This window comes from Vidua chalybeata, chromosome 8 (genome assembly GCF_026979565.1).
Source record: "Vidua chalybeata isolate OUT-0048 chromosome 8, bVidCha1 merged haplotype, whole genome shotgun sequence".
Lineage (NCBI taxonomy): Eukaryota > Metazoa > Chordata > Aves > Passeriformes > Viduidae > Vidua > Vidua chalybeata.
In genome coordinates this window covers 14,052,502-14,068,550 of record NC_071537.1, presented here as the reverse complement: position 1 = coordinate 14,068,550, position 16,049 = coordinate 14,052,502, and the positions used below count along the sequence as shown (strand labels likewise).

The 16,049-nt window shown below is 56.0% G+C and overlaps 1 protein-coding gene across 2 annotated transcripts in view; it reads left to right on the top strand.

The window, feature by feature from the left end:
• The first annotated feature begins 4,909 nt into the window (after positions 1–4,909).
• SLIT1 (slit guidance ligand 1) overlaps positions 4,910–16,049 on the top strand; it is a 60,813-nt gene continuing 49,673 nt past the window's right edge. For both annotated transcript variants that reach the window (XR_008432107.1, XM_053949440.1), the window contains exon 1: positions 4,910–5,112. Coding sequence is in view for 1 of the 2 variants with exons in the window: in XM_053949440.1 (XP_053805415.1) it covers positions 4,910–5,112 (203 nt within the window). In the remaining variant the exon portion in view is untranslated. The remainder of the gene's footprint in view (positions 5,113–16,049) is intronic.

Sequence of the window (16,049 nt, the reverse complement as noted above, 5' to 3'; positions counted from 1 at the left end):
TGGGAAGCCAGGCTGCAGGGCTCAGCCCCTCTGCTCAGCCATGCCACAAAGCAGGAATGCAGTGCCTTGTAGACCATCCTCCTCCTGCTGTTCCACAATTGTGCAAGGCAGTGAGACAGACTGGGTTCCCCCTACCTGGATGGTCCCTGTTATGTTAGGATGGGGCCAAATTCACCTGCTTGGGAGTCTTGGCATCTACTGCATCATCTCAGAGCAGTCAGTGGATGCTGTTCCTTTCACTTTGTCGCAATGGTGAAGGTTGCCAAGCAGTAGAGCTGCCCGGCTCCTGCAGTCAGTGGGGCCACCTTCACAGAGCAATGCTGGCCGTCTTTGGAGGGTGATGTTGGTGGTGTTCACAGGGCTACACTGGCAGTGTCTAGCGGGTGATGCTGGCTATGCTCACAGGACAGTGCTGGCAGTTTGCAAGGCAATGCTGGCCACATTCACAGGGTGATGCTGTTTATGAGGGAGGGCTTGTCCCTAGAAGGACATAAGAAAGAGCACATCCCAGCCCTGCCTGCTGCTGCTGCTGCTAACCAGGCGAAATTTACTATGATCCCAGTGCCCCCAGCTGCCTGCACCACTCTATAATAGACCCATCAAGGGCATTGTGCTACAGGAGCCCAATAGGTACCCTAATGGGGCTGATACGCCAGCCTGCTCCCACACAATGCCTCACTCTCCCAAGCCCAGTGTGTCTTCCAGGACAAAGGCAGCCTGGCCTCCCAGCATGAGCCAAGCTGGCCAGGCATGACAGATGTGGCCCAGGACAGCCCGGCAGCCCACCCTGCACAAAATCTCTGGGGGACGCTTACAGGCCGAAGGTTACGGCCACTCTGCTCCCAACACATCTCCAGCTGGCTCTTATGGCCACTGCTCCCCAGAAAGATGCTGCTGGTGTTCAAAGCACAGCCCCAGTGCAAGGGATGACAGATCCTGCAGCTGGCAATGCTCCTCAGCAGGGAGGTTGGAGCAGGCGCCATGCACGTGTGCTTGTGTTGGGTTTGCGTGGCAAGGCTTTGGCTGCTGGGGCACTTCTGTGAGAAGCTGCTAGAAGCTTCCTCCATGTCCGATGGAGCCAGTGCCAGTCAGCTTCAAGAAGGATCAACCACTGGCCGAGGCTGAGCCCATCAGCAATGGTGGTAGCAGCTCTGGGATAATGTATGCAAGAAAGGGAAAAGTTTCTGCAGAACACCAGCAGCAGCTGTAGAGAAGAAATATGTGAGAGGAACAACTCTGCAGACACAAAGGTCAGTGAAAGAAGAGGGGGAGGGGGTGTTCCAGGCACCAGAGCAGAGATTCCCCTGCAGCCTGTGGTGAAGCCCAGGGTGAGGCAGGATGTACCCCTGCAGCCCATGGAGGTCCACGGTGAAGTAGAGATTCACCGGCAGCCTGTGAAGGACCCCACACTAGAGCTGCTGGATGCCCAAGGGAGGAATGTGAGAAGTCCCTGTCCTGAGGAGGAAGAAACAGCAGAGACAAAGTGTGGTGAACTGACCACAGCTCTCATTCCCCATCCTCTCATGTCACTGGTAGGGAGGAGGTAGAGAAAACTGGGAGTGCAGCTGAGCTCAGGAAGGTGAGAGGGATGGGGAAACGTGTTTTTAAGGTTAGATTTTATTTCTTATTATCCTAGTCTGATCTGATGAGTAATAAATTTAACCAATTTCCCCAAGTCAAGCCTGTTTTGCCCTTGTTGGTAACTGGTTATGTCTCCCTGGTCTTACCTTGGCCTATGAGCTTCTGATTATATTTTCTCTCCCCTGGCCAGCTGAGGAGGGGAGGGACAGAGTGGCTTTGGGGGGCACTTGGTGTCCAGCCACAACTAACCCACTAGAACCCTACTGCCTGTGTTTTAAACACTTCTGCTCTGCAGCAGTGCCTGATCCCACCCTGAAAAAGGCTGAGCACTGCTGTGGACAGGTGATAGCCACAGCACTGCTTCAAAGCGTGGTACAAATGAACCAGGGTGTGCTGCCTCCCCTCTGTATGCCCAAATCCAGGGTACAGCACACTGCCTTGAAGCCCAGGCATGCTGGAAGGTGCTATCATGGGACCCAGTGCCAGCCCAGCCAACAGAAGAGCTAACAGGGGCGAGCTGTGCCCTGTCCTGGGTGGGAGGAAATGCCGGGATGCTGCCCTGGGGGGCTTGGCTTAAAATTGGCAGCAATTTTTTGTTTGAAGCTTTGTAGCTGCTTCGCATCTCTTTACACGACAGGTCTGGCGCGTACCCTGGAACCCTTCCCCAGATCTTCCCATGGAAACTCCTACAAAAAAAAGCTTGTGCTTCATTTTAACCAAACCCAGAGCCCATCAGACGATCCAGATGGTCTCTCTCTCTATCAAGCAGTTTGGCCCAAATCCCAGTGGCAGACGGCAGGACCAGGCCTCCCCTGATAAAGAAGTTTGGGGTTTATTTTCCTCCCTGCTCCTCATCCATATTCAGAGGAACCCTGGGATTTTCCCAGGCAGCTGTTGCTCTCTGAGGCCCACCCCATCAGGGTGCCTGGGTGACTTGGGATCACCCAAATGCACCAGGGGCTGAGGTCTTGGTACACAGCCTGTCCCCCCACATGCTGTCCCGGCTCAGCCAGCCCTTGCTGTGTTGGCAGCCCTGGAAGGGTGTTGCTTTTGCAGCTGGAGCAGACACTGAGGGCTGGCAGCCCAGCTCAGTGGGATGCACCGTGGTGCTGGGGCATGGGGCACTGCCTGCGTGGCAGGCAGAGGCAAAAAGCTCACAGAGAACAGCAGGAGCTGAGGTACCTACAGGAGAAAATGTGGATGTCAGCCTGAATGGAGTTTTCAGCTTCCCAGTCCTGTACTCCCACTGGAACCGGGACAGGTGATGGTGGGCTCCAGGCAAGCCCTGCCAGCTACTCCCTCTGCCAAGACCACAGCCCCGTGTAAGTGACTGCGTGTTGCAGCAGCTGGACGCAGAGATGGACAAAACTCGCTTTTTCTGCAGATCACAAGGATTTGCCTGCGGCAAGTACTGCAAAAATGGAGGAAACAAGATCCCTTACTCCCTCCTGCCTTCCTGCCAGCACCAGAGGTAAAGGGCAGGTTAGGAAGACCTGGTTCTGCTCTGCCAGCCAAGGGGTGAAGAGGAGTTTGTGAGGGAGGGCTGTCACAAGCATCACACTGATAGCAGCCTTTGGAGGGCACCAAGCCATTCTGAAACAACCTTCACCCCCCAAAATTCAGCCAAGGTCTACAGTTCAGACCCCTTCAGGTGTCACTGCCACCAGGGTCTCCCTGGGAGCCCCAGGACAGGCTGCAGGGACACCTCTGCAGAGGCTATGCCAGCAAGGGGTCGGCTCCCAGAGCCCTGGGAAGCAGCTCATCTTCCTTGCTGTCAGGGCTGCTGGGTAGCAACGAGGAACAAACCCCTTTCATCCATCTCAGGCTCAGCTTCCTCCTGGGACTGGGGCCAGAGGAAGGAGATGTCACAAAAATGCAGACAGATGATGGGAGCCGGCATTTGGGATGGAAAAGAGATGCTGATCTGGGCCAAGCTGGTGCAACCCTGTGCGTGTGTGAGGTGGCCCTTGCTGGAGTAGGACCCCAGGCAGACACCTCTCTTTTGCCATGATTAAGAAGCTTGTGGAGCTCCATGTGCAGAGGGCATTGATTTAAGAGGCACTCTGGCCCCTGGGACCTGCCACCATCCCTGCAAATATCCACCATTCCCTGTTGCACTGGGGTGTCCATACTCACACACCACCCTCCCACTGTGCTCCTACAGAGCAACAGGCTCCCATCTCCCCTCCTTCTATGGATTTCCTCTCTGAGGAGGACATTTGTAGCAGTTGCTGCCAGAAGCCAGAACTGTGTTGGGCACACCAAAGTACCTGTTGTTTTTTTAAGGACCCAGCACTTGGAGCCATGGGGTTACAAGCGTGTCAGGTGCCATTACTTAAACAGGTGACTAACCCTCCTGGTTACACCCTCCTGCCTTGCATTTGCAGATCTCAGGGGAAAAAATGGAAGGCAATAAAATGAATGCAATGTTTGCGTTTCTGAGATGTTAGCTGTTTAGGGCCAAACTTATAAGATTTCTTGGCTTCACTTCCTTTTACATCGAAATAGGTGTATTTTGCCTTGTTCTTCTCTGTAGATTAGCCAAAAAGACATTTTGGTTACTTTATTTTTAAAGGTGTTCCTCTGGAACGGAAAAGAACATAGCTAATGCCACAGCCAGGTCTTCAAGATTTGTTGTTTGTGTGTGGGAAAAAATAGCAAAGCAGAGCTGCCACCCAAGTCCCTTCCGCAGGCTGGAATGCTGAGCCGCGGGATTCCCACTCACGGGCCAGGCACCATCCCGGCTGACAAGCGCCCGCCTGTCCTGTGGTCCCCGTGGGCTGCCAGGTCCTCGTGGCTCACCTGGGCTCTGTGGATGATGGGATGGGGTTTCAGGCTGCCAGGTGCGGCCGCCTGGCTCGCAGGCTGTTTCTCCCCGGAGTGCCGCTGTCCGCGGCCTCTCCCGGAGAACTTGGGTGCTCCGCGAACACAGCCCGCTGTCCCAGGTGGGGGGACCGATCCGAAGCCCACCTTCCTGCACGGAGGAGCGGCGCAGAGCCCCGACGGCTCCGGCGGCCGGAGTGCCCGTGCCCTGCCCGGCCAGGACCGCCGCTACCTCCGCCGCCGCGGGTACCGGGGCCGCGGGGAGGGGCGCGGGTGGTGGCGGGGGGGGGGCCCGTCGGGGCGGGCAGGGCGGGGGGGGAGGAGCCAGCGCGGGGGCTGAGCCTGGGCTGCGGGATGGGGCGGCAGTGAGGGTGGGCGGGTGTGCGCCGACGGGGCTTTCGCCCCGCAGCCGAGCCGAGCCACGCCGCGTCGAGCCGAGCCCCGCTCCGCTCCTCTCCCCGGTGATGCGCAGCGGCCGCACCGCCTGACCCTACTGCCCGCTGCCATGGCGGCCCCGACCCCCGGGGGGCCGGCGGGGGTCCCGGCGGGGCTGCGGGCCGCCGCCTGGCTGCTGGCGTGCGCCGCGCTGTGCCGGGGCCGCGCCGCCGCCTGCCCGCCGCTGTGCGCCTGCAGCGGCACCACGGTGGACTGCCACGGCTCGGCCCTGCGCGCCGTGCCCCGCAGCATCCCCCGCGGCACCGAGCGCCTGTGAGTACCGCCGGGCTTTGTCCGCCGCCGGTGCGCGTGCGGCGACGAGGGTGCGGGAGCCCGGCGGGGCGCCGGGGCCGGGGGCTTGTCCGAGGGCGTGTGTCCAAAAGCGCGTGGGGAGCGAGTGTCCCGCGGGGACAGAACCCCGCGGGGGTGCGGAACGCGCTCAGGAGCCTGTCAGAGTGTGTGCGGGAGCCCGTCAGGGGATGCCTGTGGAAGGGGCTGTCCGTGGCGGGGGTGTGCAGCAGCCTGTCTGGGGTGTGTGCAAGTGCCCACCGTGTCCGTTCAGGGCAGAACGTGTGCGAATGCCCGTGGGGCCACGGTCGGCCGCCCAAAAGGTGCGTGTGCAAGAACCTCGTGGGGTGGGTGATGTGCGGTGTCCCGCTACGCCCGGGGGTTGTGTGTCTGTAAATTCCCGTCCAGAGGATACTTGTGCGAGGGCCTGTTAGGTGAGTTTACATGCATCGTGCCTTTCCTGAGGGAGGTGCAGTAGCCCGTCGAGGTGGAGAGCAGGGTGTGTGTGAGAGCTTGCTGGGGCACGGTATGTGTGTGTAACCCTTTCTCTGTGTGAGGGTCGTGCAAGGGGTCCGGCATGTGCAAGAACCCGCGTGTGCCAGTCTGTGTGAAAGTATGTGCAGCGGGGTTGGGATTAGTGCAGTGCCCGAGGGAGTGGGTTGTTCCGGGGGGCATTTGCGCTGGGGCAGCCCAGAATGGACTGCGTGTGTGGGTCTGCGAGCCCCATGGCACCCCCCAGCAGGTGTGTGGCCACCCTTCCAGTGACTTGTCACAGGGTAGCTACACAGCCACAGGGGTTCTCTGAGGGCTCCTGTCACCCCAAGCCCCTACCTGTGCTGGGCACCCCTTTATCCCCAGGAAGCTCTCCTGGGAGTGCTTCCACATCGTGTTAGGATCAGGTCCCATTGCCTCCGCTCCTCTTGAGAGTCTCCCACGGTGTGACCAGCCTTCAGCTATGCAAATCACCCTTTGTGAGCCAGACAGCTCACCCATCCTCTCCAGTCCCCTGTGGCTGCACCTCACTGCTCATCAGATCCCTTGCCACGTTCTCAGGGGTGCTGGGAGGTGTCCCTGGCTCTCTTAGCCGGGCCCCCATGAGGAAGGCTTTGCTCTCACAGTCAAGGTCCAGCTGGCTGTGTGGGTCCCGTGTTACCTACCTGCTGAGCTCCCCCGAGCAGGAGAGGGGCCTCTGCTGCTGTGCCTGGCTGGGCAGGTCTGCCTGCCTGGGGTTCTGTGGCCAAGCAGGGAGAGCAGCATGAGCTGAACGTGTCCAACCTGCTGCTGGCAGCAGGTTCCTGGCACGCAGGAACCCAGTCTCAGCAGGAGAGCAGGGCTATCCCCAGCCTATGCCCTTACTCAGTAGCAGCAGATGCCCCATCCCAGTAGCTGCAATAGAGCATAGTGGCACAGTAGCTGTCTGGCCCTTGGGGCCAGGCTGCTCCCACATCCCCCTTGCAGTGCAGGAAAGTGTTGAGCTGCTGCCTCCTTGGGCAGCAGAGCTGCAGGATATGTTCTAGGACAGCCACACGGTGCTCCTGTCCCTGTGCCGTGCTTTTTGCAGCTCCTGGAGTTTGACTGTGCCCTTTGCCTGCAGATGGGCAAAGACCCTGCAGGCAAGGACTGCATGAATGGAGTGCAGAGAGGCTGGCAGCTGCCAGGGCTGCACCCAGCATGCAGCATCAAGAGCTCTGCAGGATACCACTTTAGAGGAATTTTCTTTTCTCCCACCATAATTATCCTCATACAAATGATTATTACCCAGCACAGCAACCAGGCTGCTGTGAGTTGCCATCCCACAGACCAAGTTTATGAGGTCTGACAGAGGATCCCCCTTTCTGCTGTGCCCAAGCCAGAGGGAAAGTTTATGCATAGCCTGCATTAGCCCTTTCTGCCTCTTGGAGAGCTTAATGGGGTCCTTGGCATCAGCTCTGGGTGCAGAGTCCTGGGGGAGGGTTGGCATTGAGTCCCCACCTCTGTCCGCTGGGCAGGTGCTCAGCACTGCTCAAATGAAGCAATGCTGGAGTGAGCTAATGGAGGATGCCCTTGTTGGGTGTCTCACTCCTGTTCTGGCAGGGCATCTCTCCTGCTCTGGAGGTGGGTCCTGCTTGCTGTCTCCCGTTCTGCCTTCACTGACCTGGTCCTCCATGCCTGTTGCCATTCAGCAGCATTGGATTTTCTGGATTTTAATGCAGCTGGTGATGCCGGATCTTCTGTCTGGACTGAGCTAGACATGCTTGCTCTCTCGTGGGTGTTGTCTGCTGGATAACTACTTCCTGCTGTTTTGCACACCCATGCAGGTGCTGGAGGGTGTCTGTGCAGAGCAGGTCTATCCCTAGCAGTGAAATCCTGCTGTAACAGCTCGTAAGTGAGTTTCAATTCTCTGTAAGCAGGCTGCAACCTTGCCATCTCCAACTTCTCAGTGTTCGATGGAGCAAGGTCAGCAAGCCACAGGGGAGTCTGCAGCAGGGGCTGTGCTCAGGACTTGCTCTCTCCAGGGGTCAGCTCTGTGTGGGAAGTCATCAACCTCTTACCAGTGCCCTCCACTGCATTCCCCTTTTCCCAAGCCCTGAGATGCACAGCATGAGCAATGCCAACCTCACCATGCATCCCGCAGTGGCAGTGAGCAGTGATGTCCCTGCTGTTGAATTTCTTGCCTGTTGCATGCCAGTGCGGTGTTTAGAGCCTCCAGGCTTTTTCCAGCCTCCCATCTGGCTGAGCCCCATGGTGGCACGGGTCAAGCCCCTGGGCAGGGCAGCACTGCTGCTGCAGCCAGGCCTGCTGGCACTGCCGTTGTGGGGACTCAGTCAGCAGCATGCTGTGACAAGGTTTGTGCTCCGTTGCTTTTGCAACACACCCTTTTCCTTTGAAGAACAGGGAATTAATTGCCTTGCAGAGTCACTGCAACTTTGGAGAATCATGGGCTGGGGAAAAATTGTCTTGTCTTCTGTTTCAGTTTGCCCTGTGATATCTTCCTGGTGGGTGCTATGCTGTTGGTAGAGAGTAAGGGCTGCAGATGTGTCTAGGATGGACCACGAGTGATGGTTGCATGGGGGGGACACAGGACCCCTCTTCCATTGCTCCCTAAGTGCCTTTTAGTCTGCAACCCAACACAAATGGGGGTTATGCACCTGCCCTCTGACTGAATCGGGGCTGAGCAAGGTGGGAAGCAGCAAAGTCTCTGGGCACTTTTCACAAATGCCTGTGCTCCTGCCTACACTTCTGGCAAGCACAACAGAGGCCTGAAGGCTTTGTAGGCATGAGGAGGGGTGATAATCCTCCAGCACTACAGTGTAATCTGCTTCCAGGAGTCCCTCAGGCTTCAGCCACCAGAGAAGAGTTGTGGGAGAAGGTCACGATTCCCTTCCCCATTTGTTTGCTTTTCTTTGTTTTTTTGTTGGAAAGTGTCTCTGAAGAGCAGACTGCCTTATTGAGGAGGTGGATAGGTCTCCCCATGCCAGCAGGATCAGTGCAAATTTGCTACTGTCAAAATGGCAGCTTCCAGCCCAGCTCTTTGCTTGTAGGGGATGAATTGACTGTGACGGCGTGTCACTCTTTCTTGCTATTGAATTTTTGGGCTGACAGCTGAGAATTGCCCCACTTGCCCCTTTTTCTCCTCTCTGATGAGCTGAACTTCCCCATCTCACTTTGGTCTGTGCTGTGTCCCTCCCCCCATGTGGAAGGCAGCAGAGCTGGGTTTGGGGATCCCCATCACTGCACCCCTTGGCTCTGCCTTTTCCTTTCCAGGGTTCTTGGCCTCAGCATTTAATGGGGCTTCTGTTTGCCTTGTTCCCAAACTTTGGGGGTTTGCTGAAATGGGCCCCATAGTCTGTAGCCAGCCTGCCATCCCTCTGTCTGCATTGCTAGAGGAAAGGGGTGCTGAGCTACAGCCTTTGGGTATGGGAGCACCATGCCAGGGCAGCTGCACCTGAAGCACTCTTGCATACTGCCCAACCATCCCCTGTCAAAATTCCAGCAGCAAGCTCTTGTTCAGAGCATGTTTAATCCATTCACCTGCATCTACCTCTCAGCAGTTAATCAAAATGTCTTGCAGCAGCCAGGCTGGTGTATCACAGCAGCACTCCTGCATTGCACTCCAGTTGCTGGGCTGCTTCTCCTTTCAGGGGCTTCGGGCAATGCTCGTTCTTAGGAAGCACCTTAAGGAAGTCAACCTCTCCCTTCCCTGAAGTGCCCGGGCAAGTTCTCAGTGAGCAGTCTGGTTGCAGAGGGTCTGCGCAGGCTCTGCAGAGCTCTGGAGCAGGATGCAGGACCTTTGTCCAGCCAGGGCAGTGCTTGGCTGGCCCTGCAGCCCTCAGCTTTCAGGAGAGATAGTGCTGGGCACTGGGAGGATGCAGGCTGGCTTGGAAAGGTAGCCCGCCCAGCCCACTGCAGTGGCTTCCTTGGGAGCCTTCCTGGACAGAGGAAATTTGCAATTCTATTCCAATTTCTCCCTTCAGCTACGTCCAAGGCAGATGCTGTCTATATATTGCCATGGTAACGCTGCGTTCTCACTCTCTATGGAATTGCATGCTGGAAAAATATTAGTTTAAAAAACTATGTCGTGTTTGTATTGACTGAAGTGGAGGCTGATAGTAGAGGATCTATTGTCCCCTGGTTGGGAAAAGTCACCAGTAACAGGCAATAAAGCCAGGCAGATTGGCCTCTGGTGACCACTTCTCACCCCACACAGCAATTGCTTCCCTATAAACCCTTCCCTGGCTCTGTTTTATTGCATCCTTTAAAACAGATATTTTTGCCTTAAATGTGCTGCCACTTTGGTCCTTCAGAGTGATGCATTGTGCTAACAGCAATTCCTGGCTGCTGAGGCGGGAGCAAGGAAAGGGAATTGTTTCCAGCTTTAATTGTGGGTCTCTCACGTGCACCTTCATATGCTGTTGCTGCTGTGCCCAGGGTCCCAGGGTGGGCTGGGCATGGTGGCCACGCTGCCAGTGCAGGGCAGCACACACAGAAACAGCTCAGTTACAGAAACGGACCCCTAACAGGATGTGCATTTGCTTTGAGTTTCATTCTCCCCTGCTTCATTGTTTCCTATCAAAACTCTGGCTGGCAGAAGAGTGAGGCAGCTATAAAAGGCAAAGGATGCATGAGGGACCCCCATAGGCAGCAGAACCTGCAGCCTGGGGGAACAGAAGGGATTTGGGGTACCACCAGGGTGATGTGGACAGGGAAAGGGTGTCCTGTCCAGGGAAAGGTGTACAAGCCCATGTCTTCCCAATGAAGAGGGGCTTTTCCTGTATCCTTGCTCTGATTTGCTCTCTGGCAGACTGGTGGAGGAGACTACTGGAGCAGGACATGCATGTGGGCAACCAAGGGAGCCTGTCTTTTTCTTGCTTCAGAGTCCTTCATGGTTCCCTGCCCACTCCAGAGGTACCTGGTGCTGCAGACACATCCTCTTGGTCTTTATTGCTACTGAAATAACCTTTTATAAAACCTGAGAGGCAAGGAGCTGTTTCTGTGCGTGTTTTGCTGAAAAGCAGTAAAAACCACAGTTGTGCATCAGCAAATGGCCTCATCCCAGGGGATGTCGGACCCAGATCACTGCTCCCTGGCAGGCTTCCAGTGCGAGTAGCTCCAAGGCCAGCTCCAGCAGCTGGCCCCTGTCCCCACTTGAGGGACAACCAGGGATGGCAGTGGTAGGAGTGGGGAGAGGAGCAGAGGTTTTCCTGCTTACAGCGCCAGGATGCCAATTAGCACTGTGAGCAGTAAGGATAGCCAGGTCCTTGGGTTGTGGCACTGCTGGAAGTGAGAAGGAAATGAGGTGGGATGAGGGGACCTCTCTGTGGTGTTGGTGTGGGGTTGGCCCAAGGCTGTCCCCTCAAGAATCATCTCAGACCTCCCTGCTACATTCAGGCTCTGAGGCTGTGCTGACTGCCTGCTTCCCCAGCATGCATTTTGGATGCACTTGCTGCTCAAAATAGCAGAGGCAAGTGTCCTATGGGGGAGAGAGGCTGCTAGAGGAGGAAGATCAGAAAAAGGAAAGATGAATTTTTAAAGTGATGCAGCCAAGGAGCAGCCCTGGGCACCAAGAGTGAGAGAGATGCAAGCTCCTGGCCCTGGATATTTCTTGGTTGGAGGAAGCCCTACATCCCAAATGGGATGCTCCAGGAGACCCATCTGGTCCAGGATTGAGTAGGCATCTATAACTGAGCAGTTCGGGTGCGCTTGTCCTCTCATCCCTGGTGTCAGCAGCTCCAGGAGGGATAAGCCAAAGAGGTTTTGCTGGGGGAGATGCAAAGTGGAACTCAATCCAGTGAGTGGCAGGATGAAGCCTGAGGGCTGGGCAGCCTCCCCTGCCCTGGGAAGCAGAGGAGCTACAGAGCAGCCCCTCACCAGGCTACTCAGCACAGCATAAAAAGCCAAATTTTATGGGTATCCCAGAAAATCTGTTCTCTTGGCTGAGTCTCAGTTTCCACGTTTGTGATACAGAATTGCCCTGCTGCATTTTCTCTCTCCCGCTGGGGTTCAGGGAGGTTATTTATTAATTTTTAACCTGAAGGTGGTACACCACAATGCTGTGTGAGTGTAAAGCATTCCCTGACTGCGAACAGCTAATGGCTGTGGCATGAAAACCCCAGAGAGAAGTTAGGAGAACAGAAAACCTTCTGGATCCTCACTGTTACTTGCATGATCGATGCTGTTTGTAATGCTTAAAGATGTGTTGCGATGCTAACCTGCTGTAGTACTTCGTAAAAGGTACTCCTGTGCTGAGGGGGCCACGGCTGTGCTTGGGGCTGGGCTGCCCTTTGGCTAAGGGCAGTGATTCCCACATGAGCCCAAACAGCACAGAGCTCCTCTTGGCTCTGCGTGTTGGGCACCTGCAGGCAGCTGGTGGGGATGGTGCTGGCAAGGTGTTCACCCTGTGAGTGACACCCTAAAGGGACTTCCATGTATCCCTTGGGAATCTTTGCTCTTCTTGAGTGGTCTGGTCAGAACAGGGGTGGGATGGAAAAGGAGGAGAAGGTGCTGAGCCCCTTGTGCAGCTGTGTCAGCCCAGGATGTGTGCGACCAGAGTCTCTTCCCTGAGCAGTGGGCACCGGCTCGCTGTAATTCCCTGGTGCCTTGGAGGGGATGGAGTTAGCACCCAGCCATGGCCATATGGGCTCCAGAGAGTTGGGGAATGTAGTGCTGGTGCTGGAGGGGACCAGCTCTCACAGGACTGGGAAGGGCCTCTGCCCCACATTTCCTTGTTTGAGCAGCTCAGTGAGCCTGTGCTAGGGCTAAGTTACATTCAAGCAGCCGGGTGAAATCTTGAGAAGACTTGAAAAATGCCATAAAAGTGTAGGATGAAAGGTTGCAGCTGCTCTGTCCCCCAGTGCTGAGCACAGGGGTCAGTCTGGAGTCTGAGCCTCATCCATGTTTCCATTAGCAGTCTGTGTGATGGGACACGAGCTGCTTCTGACAGTTGCAGATGCCACCAGGCTGGGAGAGATGCAAGAGGGCTGGAGAATGGGCTGAGGTTTCAGAGTGGGCTTGGTGAATGGGAGGAATGAGCTGACAGAAAGGAAGTTGTTGCCTGGGGACTCGAGGAAAGTGTTCGTGGGAGGCAATCACCAAAAGCACAGATGTGGAATGGGAGCACAAACAGAGCGAGTCCTGCCCCTGCAAGTCAGAGAGGCCCTGAGGGAGAGCTGTGCCCTGGGGCTGGGGGATTGCTGCAGGGAAGTGGGCTGGGAAAGAGGCCTGCACGGGCAAGGGAGCAGCCAGATCTCTGCACCTTGGTGGCCTATGCAGGCAGAGATGGGGTTCGTCTGCTGTGGGAGGGGTTCAGGTCAGAGTTTTGGTAATGGTCCTGGAGGCAGGAGCAGTGATGTGCTGGAATAAGGCGCAGGGTTAGTGTCAGTCCGTGTCCTTGAGGGGAGCAGTGCCTGCATCTGCCTGGATTGATGGAGGGTGGCAGAGGTACTGCTGTGGGGTGTGTGACCTTCCAGCCTTCATTTCTCTGCTTCCCTGATTATTATCTGGCACTGCTGGCTCCAGCTGGGGTCAGGGCTCTGGGATGAGGGCTATGGAGCTGCTGGGAGGGGAGCCATGCCCTTGGGGGCCAGCGCTCTGAGGCGAGGGCAGGAAAGGCAGAGTAGTGAAGATTGTTGAGGGAGGGACAGATCTCATGGACAATACACGTACCAACCCCAGCGGGCACCAGGACAGGGGCAGCCCTTGCAGCAGGCACCACAGGAGCACGGATCCTTCTCCACCAGCCCCTGCAGTCACTTCCCAGAGCTGTGGGCACCTGCTCTGTGCTTGCCCTGATGGGCCAGGGCACATTTTGGTGCTGGTGGGTGCAAATGCAGGAATTCATCTCACAGACTTTCCCTCTGCATTCTTAAAAGCGGGATTCCGGGGAGCAGAGCACTTAGGATTTCTGCCTCAGCAGGAGAGCAGAGCTGAGCTGAGCCACAAGGACAGGAGTCACATGTGTGCCGAATAGCTGATGCTTTGTAACGGAGTAGGGATCCTGGGATTGCACTGTCTGCTCCTTCCCGCTCCTGATAAATCAGTGCCCAGGGAAATATCATTCATGTTGGCTGTATTTAATAAATTAACTCTCAGCATTTGTGCTCTCTGAGGTTGTTACTGAGTTAGTGTAGCTCCAAACCCTGCAAAGGGAAAAGACACATCCGACCCCCTGGGAATGGATAAAGCCATCCAAAGCTAGAAACCAAATATAAACCCAGACTATGCAAATCCAGTCTAACGAACCCTGCTGCAGCACAGACATCCCATCTGGGAGTGGGATGATCCACAAGCAATGTAGCAAAGGGACTGATTGTTTTAATGACTTTCCTCTTCCCAGGGAGAAAGGGAGGGGGGTTTTGAAACTTGAAGGTTGCAAATGAAAATTCGCTGCCTCTCCATCAGCAGTGTGAGATTTGGGGTGCTGGGAGGGCAGAGGAAGGCAGTCTGAATGAACTTGAGGATGCTTTCCAGCATTAAATCCTTTGAATTAGTGAGGAAAGAGCACGCCCTGTGTTTCTGCTTTCAAGTCACAGTCCAGAAATACCAATCTGCTGGGCAGCTCCCCAGACACATCAGTCCTTATTGAAGCTCTGCTGTGTGGAGCAGGGCAGAGTGTTTTGCTTCACTAGGAAAGGGCATGGAGGCAGTGGGTGAGCAGCTGAGCAGCAGGGATCTGGCTTTCTGGGCACTGCAGACTGTAATTTATCTCTATGAGGAACTGAAGGGGGTTCAGAGGGGAAAAAATGTCATGAAGTTAAATGGCAGTGTTGCCTCGGCATCCTTACAAATAAGCTTTACCTGCTGTTCGTTCCCATCTTGATTGCAAAGGCCATCATTTACCTGAACAAAGGCATGGAAGGATGCTGGGAGCAGTTGTCAGGGAGCACATAGAGCCAGTCCCTGAGGGAGGAGGACTGTCAAGGGGCCCTGAGACACAGCCCCACTTGGGGATTGCCACCAGCCCCACTGCTGAAGTTGCCCGAGGATGCTCAGCAAGCATGCAGGGAGCCGAGGCTGGGGTGGTTTGTGTGGGCAGCAGACCCCAGGGTAGCTGGTCCTGGCAGTGCCTTCTGGTGCTACAGTCTTTGGGCTGCACTGTCCCAGCACATGCCTTGGAGAGAGGGCAGAGCCTGGTTTTGACTGGCCATGTTTAGTCCATGGCTTCCATGGCTCTTTGATGTTTCTTCATGTTTCCATGCTTTGCCTGTGCTCTGCCTCTGGCTAAGGCTCTGCAATGCTGGTGCTCTGAGGACAGCACCACCTTGGGCTTTACAGGCTGAGGTCTAAGTCCTGGCTTTCAGGTTGGGCAGTTCTAAATCAAGCCTCTCTGCTCTGTCCCTCTGCAGTACTGGAGATGTCTCAACTTCCACTTACACATTATACTGGAATTGTACTCTGGCTACACAGCCAGAGCAATGTTAGGTATGTTTAGAGGAAGGTGACACGGGAGTCCTGCTGGGAACCCTCCCTCACAGCAGCTCGAATGGGTGCCATGACCTCCAGCTTTGTCTCCAGCCTGGCCCTGGGGATCTTCCAGGCAATCTTTGGCAAGGAACCTTTAGGACATTTGGAGAAAACCACTCCTGAAGCTGTGATTTCTCCCTGCCCTTAGCTGACTCCAGAGCTGTGGTCCATCAAGAGGTGGGCACACAACTGTACATACCAAACGACCCCCTTTGTGGTGACAAATGTCCCTAAAACGTGTGACACACCCCAGAGCTGGGATTTACAGCCTGACTGACCACGGCTTTTGCTTCCACTGAGAGGGTCAGGTCCTTCTGATTTGGAGGCCCGACCCCGGCAGCCTGCTGTGCTCTCTGCGCGCTGGTCGGACTGGAAGCCGCGGCAGTCGTGGGGCTGCAGAGCCCAATTGTGGGTTTTAGTTTAATCACTGGGGCCGAGGAACCTCTATTCATTCCGGCTTGCATTCATCTGTGTCCTAGTAACGGTGCTCTCCCAACCTCCTTCCCAACGCAGGCACACACGGCTGGATAATGGCAGGAGCCCGGCAATCGCGGAGCTGAATAGCGCTGTAATTACGAGGCTATAATGGCGAGCTGGAACTCATTAGCCATTATCAGCCGTTTCAGCAGGACAATGACAGCACCCCGGGGTGCGCGGCTGCGCTGGCTGCACCCGGTGGCCCTACACGCTGCTCGGCGGCCCCGAGGCCAGCGCGCCGCTGACCTTGGCCCCTCGCACGGCTGCAGAACCCGGTGGAGGGAAGCTCTGGCTCTGGATGGGAATGATGGACTGTGTGTTCAGCCAGTCATATGACACGAGGCATTCCTGCTCCCTGGTCCCACTGTCAGGGTTCAGAAAGTTACAGACCCCCCGTGGTGCTGCCCAAGCGCCCCAAGCTGCTCCATGGTGGCACTTTCTGTCTCTTTCCTTCCCTGGCTCCAGCAGCTCATCCTTCACTTGACTGACTTCTCCTCCTGCAGTTT